Source organism: Python bivittatus, unplaced genomic scaffold (genome assembly GCF_059951505.1).
Source record: "Python bivittatus isolate LINGU-HERP-01145 unplaced genomic scaffold, Pbiv_v1 ctg000530_np1212, whole genome shotgun sequence".
Taxonomy (NCBI): Eukaryota; Metazoa; Chordata; class Lepidosauria; order Squamata; family Pythonidae; genus Python; species Python bivittatus.
The window spans coordinates 3,806,762-3,824,111 of NW_028277085.1; the positions used below are offsets into that span (position 1 = coordinate 3,806,762).

The 17,350-nt window shown below is 41.9% G+C and overlaps 1 protein-coding gene across 1 annotated transcript; it reads left to right on the forward strand.

Moving 5' to 3' along the window:
• Positions 1-361: 361 nt before the first annotated feature.
• On the forward strand, positions 362-15,371 carry TSPAN3 (tetraspanin 3). The gene is made up of 7 exons (XM_088148387.1): positions 362-518; positions 7,881-8,072; positions 9,794-9,868; positions 10,448-10,549; positions 12,164-12,316; positions 13,349-13,432; positions 14,805-15,371. The coding sequence occupies exons 1-7, from the start codon at positions 456-458 to the stop codon at positions 14,895-14,897; spliced, it is 762 nt and encodes a 253-aa protein (XP_088004513.1). The 5' UTR covers positions 362-455; the 3' UTR covers positions 14,898-15,371.
• The last annotated feature ends 1,979 nt before the right edge of the window (positions 15,372-17,350 follow it).

Below are 17,350 nucleotides of genomic sequence, written 5' to 3' on the forward strand. Positions count from 1 at the left end.
TTATAAAAAAATATCGCTCTGTCCCCCCTCCGCAGCAATGTTGCAGGTGCAACCCAGAGAGGATGCTGCGCCTGCATCCTCCCCTTGCAAAACTCCCCGGGGGAATTGCAAAAAAAAAAAAACTATTCCAGCTTGGAATGCTGGGCCTTGTAGTCCCAACCTATCCGGCGTCAAAGGAAAGGGGGCTTCGTTTCCGCCGGACTACAATTCCCACCAGCCCTCCGCGGACTGGCGTGTCTCCGCATCACGTGGGCCGGGCGGCTCTCCAGGCGGGGCCGCCCTTCGCGTCGCAAGCTGGGCCGCCGTCACGTGGCGCAGCCGGAGGCCATCTTAAGTCCCTCCCCCACCAAACGGCTCCGCCTTCCATCCGGGTCTGCTGAGGGGCGGAGCTTGGCGGCGGCTGAGGCGGCTGTGGCGGCCCGAGCGGGGCGGGAGGCCGCGGGACGGCGGCGGCCATGGGGCAGTGCGGCATCACCTCCTCCAAGACCGTCCTCGTCTTCCTCAACCTCATTTTCTGGGTGAGGCGGCCCGGGCAGCTCGCGCAGGGCCCCCCTTCCTTTCGCCGTCGCTCCCTCGCCCCCTTCGGGACTAGGCCTCGCTCTGAGGTGGCGGGGGGCGGCCTCGTCTCCCTCCCCGCCCGCGTCGGGGGCCCTTTCCCCGGTTCCCCTTCCGTCCGTTGGCGGGGTTGGGGCCGGGGAGCCCGTGGGCGAGGCGTCGGGCAGCCCCCGCTCCTTCCAGCCGGGGAGGGAGGGTCGTGCGAACCCGGCCCAGGGTCGCCCCATTTGGGGCGACTCGGGCGGGGGAGGGATGGAGGAGCCCCGGGTGCTCCCTTAAGGGGGGGAGAGAGGAGGGTCCCGTGGGGGGGCTTGAGTCTCCTTGACGCCTCCCCTCTTTGATCCCCTCAAACACCCCCCCAGGGAAGTGTGGTGGTGGCACCAGGTTTTTCTGTTTCGAGTTTATCGTTGTTGGTTTTATTGGTTGTGAGTCACCCAGAGTTGGCTTTATTGTTGTTAATAATTAATTAATTAATCGAAAGGGCGGCTGTGCCCATGTTTTACGTAAATAAAATCCATCAGTGCCCAGGCCACCCCTGCTTTACAGCGTTTTGGGAGAGAGCTGTCTGAACCGCCCGGAGTCGCTGGGGGTTGGGCGGCATCTAAATTTAATAAAATTGTTGTTGTTGTTATACAGTATATGCCTCTTCCCAAGGCAGTAGGAGGCAAGATCGAGCTCCAAGGTCCCCTCCAAAATCATGGATGGATGATTCTGTCAACTGATCCGTTGTTTTGAATCTTTCTCTGCAGCATGTCGGTGGTTGCAGTAAAGAAATAAAGGGAGCCCCCCCCCAAGGGAGGCAAGATGAGCATCTTGGGCTTGTGACCCCAAAAAGTAGAGATACTGTCTCTGGAATGGGGGACACAGAACCCACAAAATGGGATTGGGGTCGGGAGGGACTGGTGTGCAAACTTCGATTTATTATAGAAGTACCCCGAAGGATCCGCCGGTTGAGGAGTTCCAAAATGGTGAGCTCGGATTTGATTTGGGAGTTGGACCAAGGACGAAAAGACACCACCTCTTTTCTTGGTTCTCACTCTTCCCTCAAACAACATCCCTGTTTTTTCTGCTTTTAACAGCAGGGTTTCCATTAGGATGAAAGCAGGATTCATCCTTATTAAGGCTGCAGCATGCTTAGCTGTGCATTCAGCTCATCCTTAAAGTAGATCAGCCATCCCAGGCTTTAATCTGGCCCTTGAATATGTGGGCATGTTTGGGAAGGAGATGAAAGGGTTTGGAAAGAGAAGGGAGGTTTGCTTGCAGGAGCGAAAGGCTGTGTTACAGTTGTGTGATTCAGTCTTTTATTCTGGGGCTCCCTTCATTGGATGTGTTCAAGTAGAGGCTAGGAAGCCATCAGTTGGGGAGGGTTTAATCTCGAGTCCTGTGGTGGGGGGGGGGTCTTGATGGCCTAAATGGATCCTTGTTATTCAGTGCCTGGAAGGAAATTTCAAAGTCTGGTAGCACCTTTTCGGACTAGCACATTTTATTAAAGGCGTAAGCTTTTGGAAGCTGCAGCTGACTTCATTGGATGCATAGAGTGATGAATTGAGCTGCATCATGCAGAAGCTTATGACTTTTAATAAAATTTGTTAATCTGAAAAGGTGCTACCAGACTCCTGATTTGTTGTTGCCATAGATGAACAGGACTCTGTTTCTACTGTGTGTGGAAGATCACAGAAATTGCTAAAGAACAGGACTAATCGAAAATTGCTGTATGTGGTGTTACAAGAGTAAATTTTCTCCTAGTTAGTGATGTTGTCATTTGAGCTTTACACTATGCCTAAGATACTGAGCAAACTCAGGAAGGCCTGGCGCAATATGGTTCATGGGGTCACGAAGAGTCGGACACAACTTAACAACTAAACAACAACAACAAAGATACTGCAGTGATTCTGTACTGTTATATCATTTTCATTTCCTAACTTTGAAGGAATACTGTATATATAAGAAGTGGATAAGTAAGGGTGAATAGTAAACAGTGCTACCAGAGGCAGCAAGGAAGGCTGATCCACTCCTGGGAAGCCATCTGGGCCTCTTCCATCTAGCTTCCATTTTGTTTCAGCTTATCTTTCTTCAGTTTGAAGACCAAGAACATAAGCCCACTGCAGTTGCTTAGCAACATATCTAACTTCTGGGGTTAATCCCAGGCTAGAGAAATATGAATGGATAAATAAAGGGCCAGCACAGACCAGAGTGCCCACATTTCTCAAGGATGGCCATATTTGTCACTTACATGAGCTCTTTCCAGACAAATTTCAGTTTTTTCCTTGATATTTCAATAAAGCTGTTACAGTCCAAATTTTCTGCATTTGCTATTACACATATTAAAATGGTACAAGTATGTTAGTAGAGAACAGTGTAGTTAATCTGGATAGTAGAATAGAAGAACAGCATACTATGAACATGGGATCAGTAAGACCTGATTGCATGAAATAATATAGTTTCAAAACATGATAGTATTCACAGTACAAGCTTGTGGACCTGATGAGCTGGAATTTAAGTTCCTGTCATTATAGATTCATTGTCCCAGCTATTTTAAAATAGGCATTAGAAAAGGGCAAAGGGTGCCTTAACACTATGAAAACAAAAATAATATTGCTGTGAGTAATACTTCTTTTTTAAAAAAAGTTTGTTGCTACTGTCCAACTTTTTCAGTGTTGAGTGATTTTCCCATAGATACATCTCTTAACAGGTTTTTCTTGTTTTGATACATGTAAATATTGGGTAAAGACCTGGTTGATCTTCTGTTTTTTTGACTGCACGTTTGAAATGCTATGAAAGAATTGGAAAGCTCTGGCAGCTTGCTCACTTTAATGTTCATGAGGCTCTTAATTATATTTATTTGTCGGGTTCCTATCCCATCTTATCTTCAGAGCTCAAGATGGCCTGCAGAGCACCTCTTCCTCCATTTTGCCTGTAACAAGAACCCTGTGAAGTAAATTGGGCTGAGTGAAAGTGACTGGTCTAAAGTTAGCCAGGGCCTTCCATGACTGAAGGTGACATTGAAACTGTGTCCCCTTACTTCTATTTCAGCATCGTCACTGCTACTGATTACTGATGATACATTTATGTAAGATTAGTCTGAATGAATTTTTTTAACTGGGAGGTCTCTTTCACATAATGTGGACTATAGTAGTGATCGATGTATGGAAGCACATTTTTAAACTGCATTTAAAGGAGATACTGCATTCAGATAAAGGCAGTTAAACCTGCTTTAGATATCACTTTCCTTTGTGGCAGAGCACACACACTTGAGAGTCTGGCCAAGTTCTCTAGGAAGTAGAAGTGTCTGCAGAGTTTCCAGCACAATTATGTGTTAAAAGAGTCATCTCTGGAGATGTTGAGGTTTTAAGATAGTATTATAAAATACCTAAACATATTTTGTATGATTGTGTAATTTTGGACTTCTTGATAAATCTTATGAATAAGATTTGTGTGCTTTGCAAAAACAGAAATGTAACTGCAGACTCAGCAATTACTGTATGTGGAAATGCATGTGATTTTCTGATTTGTTCTGATTTTTGTTTTTAGAACATGAAGGCAATTTTGAATAGAATTGACGTAAGCAAGATGAAATTTCATGTGTTGAACAAATGCTTAAATACTAATAAATTTAAAACAAGGCTACTTGTATTTTAAAAACTACAGTGGAATGCAAAAATAAGGCAGTGAGCAGAAAGTACTTTTAAACCATCTTAAATCAGTCTGAAGGTACTAAATGGTACGTTAAAAAGACAGTGGCATAGAATATAGATTTTTCTTCACAGAGTAGTTTATGTACTGGAAAAAAATAGCCAGGGCATTTTTCTAAGTTCATTTTCTGTGACTATAGTATTCCTGAAGTGAATTATGTGGTATATTTCAAGCTAATGACTGCTGCTAATTTTTCACATAGCTTGCCAAAATGTTTGTATGAGAACTAGCCTTTAGAATGAAAATATAGTACTTGTAGAGTCACTCAGCTATTACAGTTCATCTGCTTTTATTTTAAGTTGAGGAAATAAGAGAACTAAGACATATCTAGAGAAATTGATTGGCAAAGATTGAAAACATAAAGATTCACATCACTTGATTTACAGAAGTCACTGTGCCAAAATGTGGTAAAAGGAAATAAAGGAATAATGTATTATAAGATGCACAGATTCTTTCTCATCTTTCTTTGCATCTAAGTGGACTGTGACCTATGGAAACTTATGTAATAATAAATTGCAAGACTTTAAGGTGCCACAAGCCTTACAGAGCTTCCCTGCTGGAATCTTTATTATTTATTATTCTTTGATGGATTGGCTGTACAATCCTGTAAATGTAATAGAAACATGTAATAACTGTAAAAGGAGATTAATGAAATTGAGCACAGATAGGTCTGTTAGCAGCTGTTAGTCACAAGAGCCCATATGATGTTGAATTATCAGTTGCTGGTGTGGCCAAGCAGAGAGCTGTTGCTTCCTGTCTTGTTGGGGGGTGGGAAGTAGCTGAGTCTCTTGGTCGACTGCTGTGAGAAAACCTCACTAGTCTTGATTCAGTAGGACTCTTTGTATTAACAAATAGATTTGAGTGGCCTGTTCGTTTCATAAAAGGAACATGTTCCCTCCTAGCTTTTCATCAGTCAACGTGCTTAAGATTTTATTTTATTTGAACGTATGTTTAACAGTATGACGAAGGTAATTTTCATATAGCGTGTAGCAAATTTGAATCAGGTTGTAGAAACTATACCTGAGCCACCTTGAGTTGCTGTTTTCTAGAAAAATAAACATATTAATACTGCCACACATATACGTAGCTCATCTCTATTGCAGTTTCACCATGAGACTAAAGCCTATAGCTGCATAGATGAACAGAATTAGACATGTTTCATTGGGCTCTGAACCCATGAATTATTACTAGATAGAAACTTGAGAACTGCTACTAATGTTCTCACCAAATGTAATTTGAACGTGATTTTGGAGAGTCCTTCATTGGGAACAATGGGCCATAGTTACTTGAAATGCATCAGTAAATGTGTTGATCTAGGCATTTCCCTGGATACTTTTTCATAGCAGTTTTGAATTGCATAACCATCTTGGAAGGTGCTCCTTTGCTTTTGAACAATCCAGGAACTTGGTAGTGCTGAAGATTCAGTTCAGATTACAAAACTGCGTGATGGAGAATAGCAGAGAATAAGGGCATTGTTGGGATTCTCTCTCTGCATACCTTTCTCTTTTCTTTTGCTCTACCCTTCCATTGCCATGCATTGGAGGTACTTTATCTCAGCCCTTAACAGAGTGGGGCTTTCTAAAGCGAAATACATTTGTAATTGATAACTATTCTGACTGATGTTGATAATTTCTATCCTCTTTTCCAGTCCTGATGGTCAAAAATGTTGCATTTTGGAACACCGGTTGCTGAGAGAGACAGTGGAAGAAAGTCTTGCATGTTGGCTTTCCAGAGACTCTGGTCAGCCACTGTAAGGAAAACCAAACACTGATCTGGCTAGGCCTTTGGTCATGTCCAGAAGAATTCATCTTAGGGAGGATGTTTTTAATTAGTTTATCAGAAAAGACATAAAAATTGTCAAATACACTCTCTAGTAGTTCAGAGATACAGAAGTAGGAGATGCCATGAGCAGAATACATTATGCTTAGCTGTAAAAACAGGAAAAATGTAATCTGTATATAATTGTTAGAAACAAAAGCCTGCATAGGATGCTCCTGATTGCAGTACTGCAATTATGCAAAGTCACAGATGCTATGTCTTTTTTAGTTGATCTGAACAAGATAATTTTTTGTTAAATGTTTATTGATTTATATAATGGTGTACAATAAATTGATTAGAATTAATTTTTCTTCTAATGAATTCTAATAAATTAGTGCCTAAATAAATTAATACCTGATAATCTGAGCATGACCTTCTCTGTGATAGCAAAAAATGCAGATATGTTATTAAAGTACAGAAGGAAGAGAGGAAGGAGACTGCTCAAGAACCTTTTTGGGCTTTCCTTTGTTTCTCACCAACAAGCATCTTGAATGGTGAGGGAGATGATATCATTAACAAGCTATTTTCATGCTCCATTGCTAGGCAACAGTTAATAATTATAGTATTCCCCATCTCTTCTTGGATGGCTCTCAACTCCAAAAGTTCTTATTAAAATGTTGCACCCTAAAAATTTGAATTCCTTCTCTTAGTTGACAGTGTAGAAAAACCACTGGCTGTACTGATTGGTGCTCATGGGAATGAGTCCTTTCCATTTATGTTACTGTCACAATACTATAAATAAACGGGGAGATTAAAAGCCCCAACAACTGATTCATGCATGACTGATGAATCATTGCTGAATTAATCTTGGATCTTACTAGTCCTTGCTTAGACACCACATATCCGAACCTTCTGTACCTTGGTTGGCTCACGCAGAACACTAAGACACGTGGTTGGCTTGGCTTTTCAGTCTGGCTAACAGTATTGTGTTGTGTGAACTTAGTGATTATAGCTTGTAAACAGTGGTTTATGATATAATATTAGTGCCAGTTAGTGGTGATTTGTTCAATAAACCATGATTCATTTGTGGCATAGTGTGTGTGAACTGCTTCCTCCATCTGAATAACGTCTAATTGGCAACAGTTCTAAGGCTTAACTGGCAGTCTTTTCCAACCTAGTCCGGGATGTGACCGTGGGACTACTTGCATGCAAGCTTGTACAAGTCTCTGCATTCTTTCTGATCTGTTGATAAGAATTTTGACAACGTAGGTGGTGTGATTTAACCCATAATCATGAGTTGATAGAGCTTCTCTACAGTGTAGGGAAATGAAGTGTTCCTGCCTTGTTATGCTTTTCTGCAAATAGAGCTTCTTGACTGTTGCCATGTGCTTTTAATTCCTTCCCAGGACAGAAAAAGGTTTCCCTCTGAACATACTTTGAAATGAGTGGCATGAATTTTAAGTCTGGTCCTGTCTTAGCTGCAGTAAAAGACAGAGAGAAAAAAGGGGTCAATTGATGTTTGAAAATATTCTCCTCAGTAGTTAGGGTAGTAACACTTACGTTGCCAGTCCTTATTTCCACTCATATTGAATAAAAAATTAAATTCAGGAGTATCAGTGGCGTTCTCATACAGATCCAAATGATAGGCCGTAGTTGCTGTCATGTTTAACCATTCGCTTGTAACTTTAAGCAGGTTGTGCTTCCATCTATGGAATTGCATAATGTGAATTACAAAACATGGAATAACAGAAAAATCCTCCTCCCCCAAATCCCCCTCTCCCAAATTTTAACTTACAAAATAAGGGACAGTCTTTATGGTATATGAAGGAACATCTTCTGAGTCGCTTTTCTTTTTTTTATGTTTTGTTTTATAGGCAGCTGCAGGCATTCTGTGCTATGTGGGAGCTTACGTGTTTATCACATACGATGACTACGATCACTTCTTTGAAGATGTTTATACGCTCATCCCCGCAGTGGTCATCATAGCAGTGGGGACACTTCTCTTTATCATTGGTCTGATTGGCTGCTGTGCCACAATCCGGGAAAGCCGCTGTGGTCTCGCCACGGTAAGCTTAATATTGGGAAACAATTTCCTGTTTTACGGGCTTAACCATATTTTCTGGATCCTCAACCAACTTTGTATACTTTTGCTTGACGTGTTTGGAATATGCAACATCAGCTCCTGTAGCTTACTGTAACTTGGTTAAAGCAGCAGAATGCTGTATTTGACATTGAACACCTTATTCATGGGTAAAGCATCAGCCTGCCTACAAGGCATATCAGGTTCCATTCAGGCATCTCTAGTTTAGGGGGGAAGAAAACAAACTCTGAAATGCAAGAGAGCCATGGTAGATTAATGTAGCCAGTCCTGAGCTGTTCTGCCATCTTACAAGGTAGTCAGCCTTTTATGTTTTTCTTGTGATATGAACAATAAAACAGCCTTTAAACAGTGTGAACTTTTTAAAAATCCTTTAGCCGCAAAACAAGGAACTTGGTTGTTTTTATCAGTTCTTTAGATGGTTAATATATAAACACCTTCAAATACCTTAAGACCTTGGCACTATAAAGGAGACTTGCAGACAGTGGCTTGGTCATGTTGAAATCACAGAAACAAAAACACGGGAGGAAATTGGGCAGACAGTTGACAATTAAGAACATGGTGAGCAGTTTAGCTTCTTACGTTGTCATGCTGGCCTCCTGATAACTAAAAGCAGTCCCATAAGTCCCTGTTTCTTCTTCCCCATCCTGTCCATATGATAGTTGACTTCCTAGTTGGTATTACTATAGCTTGCTGTTGCTGTGTCATTTTAAGTTGAAGAATATGGTTCAGCTAGAGAGTCTGCTTTTGTCCCCCACCTGAAGGGAGTCGGCCCACAGCCAAAATATCCGTGCCTAGATCTGGTTCATGGATTATTTGCATTTGGCAGAAGCTAGACTGTATCCTTGGCTTATAGCTCCTCTGAAATCCCCATGTACTAGAAGTGAAGTTGCTTAGTGTATTTTTGTTACAGATAGCTGCATCATTGAGTTTCAGTTTGCAAACATTTCTTTCTCAGCTACAACTATGACAACATGCATTGTGAGAATGATTGAACTTAAAGTAACACTGTTGCATATAAATCACCTGTGATGAAGTTAGTTTCAGTTGGGGGCTGTGGAGTGAATTCAGTGTCTGCTTTCATCTAAATACAAGACACAGGAGCGTTTATTTATTTATTAAATTTGTTAAATTTGTATGCTGCCCAGCCCCCAAAGACTCTGTACATCCTTGTATAGAACTTGAAGTGGCAGCATTCTTGAAGCATTAAGCTTCGTTCCTTAAAATCATGCAGCAGGAAAACTTGTGTTTTTTTATCCTCTGTAAAAAGTTTATGATGCAAGTCAGTTACGTTAAGCATTTAATATAAAGCAAGTGTTCCTCCTTCAAAGCAGTTTGCTTTTTATTTGAGAGGTTGAAATTCAGCTACCACTTTTAGTCCGAAAGGAAAGGACAAACAAGGAAAGGACAAACAACGCTGATTGTGTGTAAATATTAGAATCATTTAGATTAAGAAAAAGTCTAAAGTTTGGTTGTAATGTACCCTTATTTTGATCAAGTTAGCTCGAATTACTATAGAATGGTTGGCACATCGTTCTTCCCTGAATCTTAATTTAACATGTTGATCTTGTTTCCTTAGATTATTAATGAATTCAGGCACTAACAATCATGCGGATATATTCATTGTTGACTGAAAATTAGTATCCTGTTATTCTTGTGAAAGAACATGAACTTATTTCTCTCTTCCAGTTTGTGATCATCCTTCTATTGGTTTTCATCACGGAAGTGGTAGTCGTTGTTCTGGGTTATATCTACAGAGCAAAGGTAATCACCTCTGTTCTGAAGTGCTGAAATGGATACCTAAGTAGCTCTGATAGCTTTCTTCAAGGTTTGATACAAGTTGTGGTTCTATTAAGCAAAATAGTAGGAAGATACTGGATTAAATTAAAAGTGGCATGCTTCTTCAGAAGTAATCAAAATGTTAAAGAAATAAAAAATAATGTAGTAAACAAAGAGGTTGAATGCTTTAGATGAGGATTACAGACAGAGATTTTCCTTCCCTTTTTTAAAGGTCTTGAAGTCCTGCAGAAAACGCTCTGAAGTAGATCTCCAGGAACTTTGCTACTTTTAACAGTGTCTGGGAACATAAAGACTTTGCCAACAAGCCTCACTAGGAGGAAATCCCCAGCATTCAATTCATTTGTCCCTCTAGAATTGTGGGACACAGAACACAGAATTTGCCAGGAAAATTTCAAGAAGACAAACTAGAGCACTCAAGAAGCATTATAGAGCCAACCACATATAAAGCATTTCTGCATGTCACTTGGTCAGTTTGGTCGGCAGGCTACTGTTCCGCTTCTTCTGTCAACAGAGATAGATCTTCATCTGTGTTTGTTCTAACAGGTGGAGGCCGAAGTTGATCACAGCATTAAGAAAGTGTATGACACGTACAATGGGACAAACCCGGATGCTGCAAGTCGTGCAATTGATTATGTGCAGAGGCAGGTGAGATTTTAAATCAAATGTACCTGTGGTGCCAAATGTACAAAAGCTGGTTTCTATATGTGCAGGCCCTTCTAATGACAACACAGCCACTGTACGGTATAAGGAAGCTCTCTTGATGCTTCTTGCTGATGTCTCTTTCTTTGTTGAGGGTTGTTTCACCCATAAAACACCTCCTCTTCCACTGTAGTTGGAAGCAGCATGGCCCAAGCCCAGATCTTAGTGGGAATTGGGCATAGTTTTGGGGGCTGGAAACCAGATTATGCTGCATGTACTGATACAGGTAGTCCTTGCTTACGGAATGCCTTGTTTAATGACTGTTTGAAGTTAAGATGGTGTTTTAAAAAAAGCAGCTTTGCGACCAATCCTCATATTTATGACCATCACAGCATCCTGTGGTCACATGATCACCATTCTCATGCTTCCTGACTGCCACAAGCCATTAATGGGGAATGCAGAAGTAAAATTACAAGTTGCGGTCATGTGATGTCTCGCTTAACAACCACAGTGATTTGCTTAACGACTGAATGGTAATGGGAGCCTGTAGCAGTCAAGTGATTTTCTGCATAGCGACCACGACGCTTAGCGATGGAGTTGCCAGTCCCAATTGTGGTTGCTAAGCAAGGATTATCTGTACTGAAAATGTGTATCACACCTACTGCTTACATGTGATTCCTTTCATTTATTAAACAATGTATATCTTAAGATATTTTATTTTTAATCTTATTTCTGGTGTAATTTGATTTTATACATTTTTAAATCATCCTTCAAAATTGCTGGGGGCTAGAGTATGCTCTCCTTCCCCTCAAGGAAAATCCTGCTTGTTTGAAGGTACATGAAGAGGCAAGAACCTCCTGAGGGAAAAAATGGTGAAACAAGCCTTGCAATGTGCCGATTCCTCAAACGGATTGGAGAACAACCTCTGGGGAAAGGGGAGACTTTGTAGAAATGCTGCTGGGGAAGAAATCTGACGTTTTCCAGACGAGATGACTGCATATGTTTTGAAACTAGCCTCTGTTGTGTTCAACAGTTAAAATGAATCATTTTGAAAAGGGAGAGTGCCATGTGGTAGGACAGAATTAGATGATGATTGAAAATAAAAGATATGCTGTCATCCTTCCTCCAAACATTCTGTGGGGATGAATTGTTCCCTGTGAATAGATGGTAGACCTGTTCTACTTGAAACCCTTGTGTGTAGGGGAAGAGAGGCAGAAAGTAAAAGTAACAGCCTGTTCCCAGACAGCCTTTCAGCATGCATCAAACCATGGCCAAATCCTTCTGACAGTTCTAACCTGGATCTGATTTTTCTGGAAGGTTCTTCCTTCAGATCAGATAGCACAGAACCAGTTCTGCTTGGCACAGCTGCCTTTGGTGCATTCTGCAATGATATAGACAAGCTCAGGGATGGTATATAAAAATCCAGAAGGCATTTTTGTTCTCACAAATTAACTTGGATTCCTCATTCAGCGAGGCAGGAAATGGAGAAGAGTAATAATTAGAATGTTTTTTCTCTTCTAAAGCAAATTCACCCTCAAAGGGATATTTGGGGTAATCTTGGTACTGACGCTAGATAAATGTTGTGCCTGGTCTTGATTCACTGAATGTCTTCTGTTGCAGCTGCACTGCTGTGGGATCCACAACTACACAGACTGGGAATCAACAACCTGGTTCAAAGAAACGAAAAACCACAGTGTGCCCCTCAGCTGTTGCAAAGCCACCATCAGCAATTGCACAGGAAGCTTAACTCGTCCCACAGACCTTTATTCTGAGGTTACTGTCTTTTATTCATTTTGCCACATTTTCTGTAAAGGCTTACGCACTGGGTTAGATTGAGACTAAGGGTTTGTGCAAGATCAGCCAGCTTCAAGTCCAAATCTTCATTTAAATCTAGCGTGTTAACTATACCACCCTAGCTTGCAGCTCTGGTAATTAAGGGCCTGGTGTTTAATGAGAATTCACATTGTCATTTGTGTATGGTTTGGACATTCCCCCTCTCTGGCCTGATGTGCTTCCTCCTTTTAGGGGAATTAGTTTCCAAAATATTTTTTTTTTCCCACCTTGGAGAATTCAGACATTTGTACACTCTTTATAAGAGGTGGCATTCAGTGCTGGTTTTGCACTCTGTTGTCCCTGCCGTTCCACTAGTATCCCAGCCATTTTATAATATACTGCATGTTATCTTTCATACATGTTATATGTGTGTGTGTGCGTATTATGGCAGTAGTAGTATTAAATTTGTTTTTTATCAATTATTATATTGTATTAGGAAATGTCTTACCTTGATTATTGTATTTTACTGCTGATACTGAGTGTCTATCACTTGATATTATTTATATTGTATGTTTTTATTTACCTTTACCATGGTTAGTTAGAAACAACTACTACTTCTGCCCTCATACATATGAAAAACACGATAAAATCTCAGTTTTCCAATATGGATCAGCCAGTACTACTCGTAGCACCCTCTGAGGATGTGGGAGAAGAAAGCAGAAAGGTTGCAGAGGGTGAGAGCTGCTTTGAAACAGGCTGGCTGGATCTCCCATCTTGTCAGCAGCTGCTGAAAGACCAGGGGCTCAGCTTCTGCTCTTCAGGTGCACACTAAAGAGCCAAAGGTACCATTCACTTGAGCAGAGTATATGTGGCCATAGGATGCAGGCAGGGAGCAGCAGTTCTCCAGAGACTCGTAGGACATGCATTACGTGGATATCATCAACACGTTGGGGGATTGTAGCTGTTCCGGAATGCAGCATTAACAAGCTTGAGAAATGATGTACTCGACAAATGGACTTGTTTGCTTTTCAGGGATGTAAAGTGTTGGTGGTCAAGAAGCTCCAGGAGATCATGATGTACGTTATCTGGGCAGCCTTGGCATTTGCTGCTATCCAGGTAGGATTCAGTATACCGATGCAGGCACGCTCTGGTTTCTACTGTAGAGATGAAAATAAAACTCTTCTCATGTTCTCCGCTTGGACACAAAAATGCCCCTTGACAAGCTGCTGTAATTAAGGCAGTTCCACCTATGAATGTTTTATTGGCGTTTACAGCTTTGGAGCACAAAAAAATGCAGTTGCGTCCTTGTAAAATGGGGTCATTTCCAGAATTAATAGCTCACATGTGTTTCCTCAAGGTCTGTGTAAATAGTGTATTGGACACAAAGCACACAAGGGCCAGGACATATTGACTCAAGTGATTTCAGATACTTTGCCATTTTACAGCTTCCCCCGTTAATGATTACACACCTCTAGGAGCTGAAAAGATCTTCCTTCTTATGGGAAATGCGTCACTTCTTTTTGAAGGAAATGGTTATTTGTTCCTTAAAGTATGAAGAGGGTTAAAAAAATTAAAGATCCCATAGCTTGCAATTTAATTTGGCTCAAGTCTGTCTGCTCTTGTGAATAGTCCATACTGGAAGGCAGCACCATAAATTAGCGATTACATTGAACTGATTTAGAATTGGAACTTACCCTAGTTTTTGTTGTTCTGGCCTCTGCTTTCAGTGCACCATTAGTTCCCTTTAGGGGTCAGACTGGCCTGAAGCATTCAAAATGACATTCATGTTTTTTAAAAGTCTGGCAAGGAATTGGAGCTCTTTAGTTGGGGAAAATTGTGACAAAATGTTTTGTATTGTTTGGGGTGTCAGTTCTGGGCCCAGATCCACAGAAAGCGCATCAGTTCAGCTTGAAGTAAGTTAAGAGTCTTGTGTTTTTGGATTCTTCAGCGAGAGAGAGCTGTGGTTTTACCCAGGCTGTGCTGAATATGTTTTTCCTGCCATGGACGGGATCAAAGTTTACTGGTCCATCCCCACTCACCACCACCACCCCCCATTCATCACAGCTGCAAACTCTTACACTATTGCCACGAAATGCCGAAGCAGAAATTGCACAGGGGACTCTTGGTAGCCTCCCTTGCCTCTTTGGCTCCCAGCAGCTCAACCAAGATTCCTGGCTGAGCTAACTTCTAAAGTGAGCTATTGTAAAGCAAGACAACCTTGGAAGAGCAGAGACAAGCAGGGGGAAAAAAGCACATCACCCTCTTTACAGTGAAAACAAAGAATAAACTCAGGATTATTTTTAAGGGGGCTTGTTCTGCAGGGTAGAAAGTATTTCTGTGCTGCAGAACAATCAAGGGTAGAGCCTGTGTCCTGAAGCAAAGTGGATTGGAATCTGCATGTGCACATCCCCAGTCGGCTTACCAAAAGCCACTTCTTGGGATAAATCATGCTGGTCGGTACTCAGTTTCCTTCTCTTCCTCCTCGTAGCTGCTGGGCATGCTCTGCGCCTGCATCGTCCTCTGCAGGAGGAGTCGGGATCCTGCCTACGAGCTGCTCATCACCGGGGGAACCTACGCCTAGAAGCAGCAGCAAGTGAAGCTCGAAGTCCGTTTTCTTTGCTCAGAAGCCAGCTTGGCAGGGCCACCTGCAGCAGTGCTTCCACTGACTTTGACTTGGCAACAACGACCCCTTTCAAAAACTTGGACAATTAGCACGTACACCGGTGATGGGCAAAGCTTGACTTTCAGTCCCCTCCTTGTTACCGACTCCCACTTCTTTAGCCAGCTTTCCACTTATCTGTACATGGTAGCAACCAAGTAACACTATTTTTGGAACAGTTTATTTTTAACAAAAAACGGCATGAGAGCTAGGGGTGACCTAACCTTGGTAAGTTATGGCTAGATGGTGTAGTGATTTATGTGGGAATCCTTCAGAGTTTGCTGGGTGGCATCGTCAGAGTTGTGTGAGGGAAGTCAATTATCTTAATTTTGCGAAATTTAATTCTGCTGCTTGCCTCTCACCAGTGTTTTTGTCTTTTTTTTTTTTTAAAGCAAAGCATTAAGTCAAGTCCAGAACACTACAAAATGACTACTAATCAAAATTTTAGAATCACACTAGTGCATCTCTTGACCTTCTTAAATTCAAATGAACAAACCTTCCGAACTTTAGTGTGTTAAAATACAAGCTGGCTTTTCAGGAGTGTAATGTATGCACTACTGTTCTATAATGAGATTTTCATTTTTTACTATGATGGGGCTGTTTCTGTATTGAGTGACTTGTTATCATAGAGTAGCAAAATAGAATGTGATAAAGTGACATGTAAATAGGAAACTAGATTAAATAAATCTTCTGTACATCTCCCCCAAACTAAACCATGGTTAGCCTTTTTAATCATTGTTTTCTGAGAGAACCTGAGCTTTATCCAATGCCACACTGTTTTCCATACACTGCACAATAACCTATATGGATTTAGCTGTGAGGGCTGATCATCCTTGCTCATTAACGTTCTTGAGTTCCCTGATCTGTATCAGGCTCCTGTGTGGGAGTCAGTATCCATTGCCGGTCTTGGCCTCACCTGAAGCCTTGCGTGTTCTCCATCCCATCCATAACAAGAGAGAACACTGGACCTATCGGGAAAGTCAGGTCATGGAGAGGATGAGGAACACCTCTCCCTCCCCAGCAGGTCTCCCTGCCAACAGACAAAATCCTGGAGCCTCCCATTTAAAACTTTTTAGTTTATTTTTGCTCAAGTATGGCAACTTTCAAATCTTCACGAGCGCCCAGGAAGATCTTTCCTGCTGGGTGTACTTGTAATGTTTTTAATGTCCCTTCTGTGGCTGTTTCCTCACTTGCATTTTTCAACCCTATAGAGATGTGAGGAGACTGCTGCTGCTGTAGCTGGTATCCCCTTGAAAGATACGCAGGTGAATAGGCCCTTGACCCAGCTGGAGTTGCGGGATTCTTGGATGGCTTCATAGTGTCCTTTTTAAATGGTTTGTGTATTGCTCTTCCCTCTCTGAAACCGTGAGAGGTTTTTTGTTTTGGCATTAACAAGATTAGGAAGTTACTTCAAAAGCAGCCCATTTCGGTGAGAAACCAGCACTTTGTAAGAGAGATCGAAGATCTTTTCTGTCTGGAAAACGTCCTTGAGGCCTCGTGTTCTCCCTGTGCTTCCCCAGCTTAGCTTAGCACCGGACTTTGCAAGCCCCTCTTGCTTTTGACAATGAGATGTGAGGCACCTGCCCTTTTCTATTGAAAGGCAGGGTTTTTTCCCACATCTTTGAGCACACGTGACCAGATGCCCGCTTCAAAGCTGCTGACTGGGAGGAGGTTAAAGGTTGCAACTTTCCCAGAAGGTCCAGCAGGAGGGTCCGTCAGCTCCTTGCCGCACAGTCGTTCCTTGCTTGAATGCAGCTGCTCGAAAGGTTCCCCAAACTAAAGGTCTCGTTTTCAGGCACTCCACTCTTCCCACCATCCATCAAATCAGTCACAAAACCCCACCAAGCAACCCCACTTTCTAGTTCCCACTTTCTGGTTGTAAAGGGTCCCTCTCTGGCAGCTCTTTTGTTTTGGCAGAGAGAATAAATGATGCTGATGGGATTGATTTGAGCGCATTGCCTAATAAACTCCTGAAGTATCCAAAGGAAGAAATGTCATTATTAAGCTCTGTTACTAGAGAGGTAACAGATGCTCTGAATTGTAAGTGAAGACTGTCACATTTGCTCAAGGAAGAAGAAAATGGAGGTGGGGAAAGAGAGCAACACTGGATCTTAGTATTCCCTACTATGGGGCTTTCTGAAATTCTGCAGTAGAACTACCTCTGTAACATCTGTATTGCAAGTGATTCAGCTGTGTTTCCTGGTTACATCATGCCAGGTACCTAATGATGCATTGGACTTGCAGGGGTGGGGAGATACAATATATAAATGCTGGTAAGAAACAGTTGTCCAAATTTGCTGTGTAAAAATATCCCCCTGCAAAGAGGTTGGGTAGTAACCTTAAAAGGTGATGTGTGGGGCAGAGGTGGTTGCTTC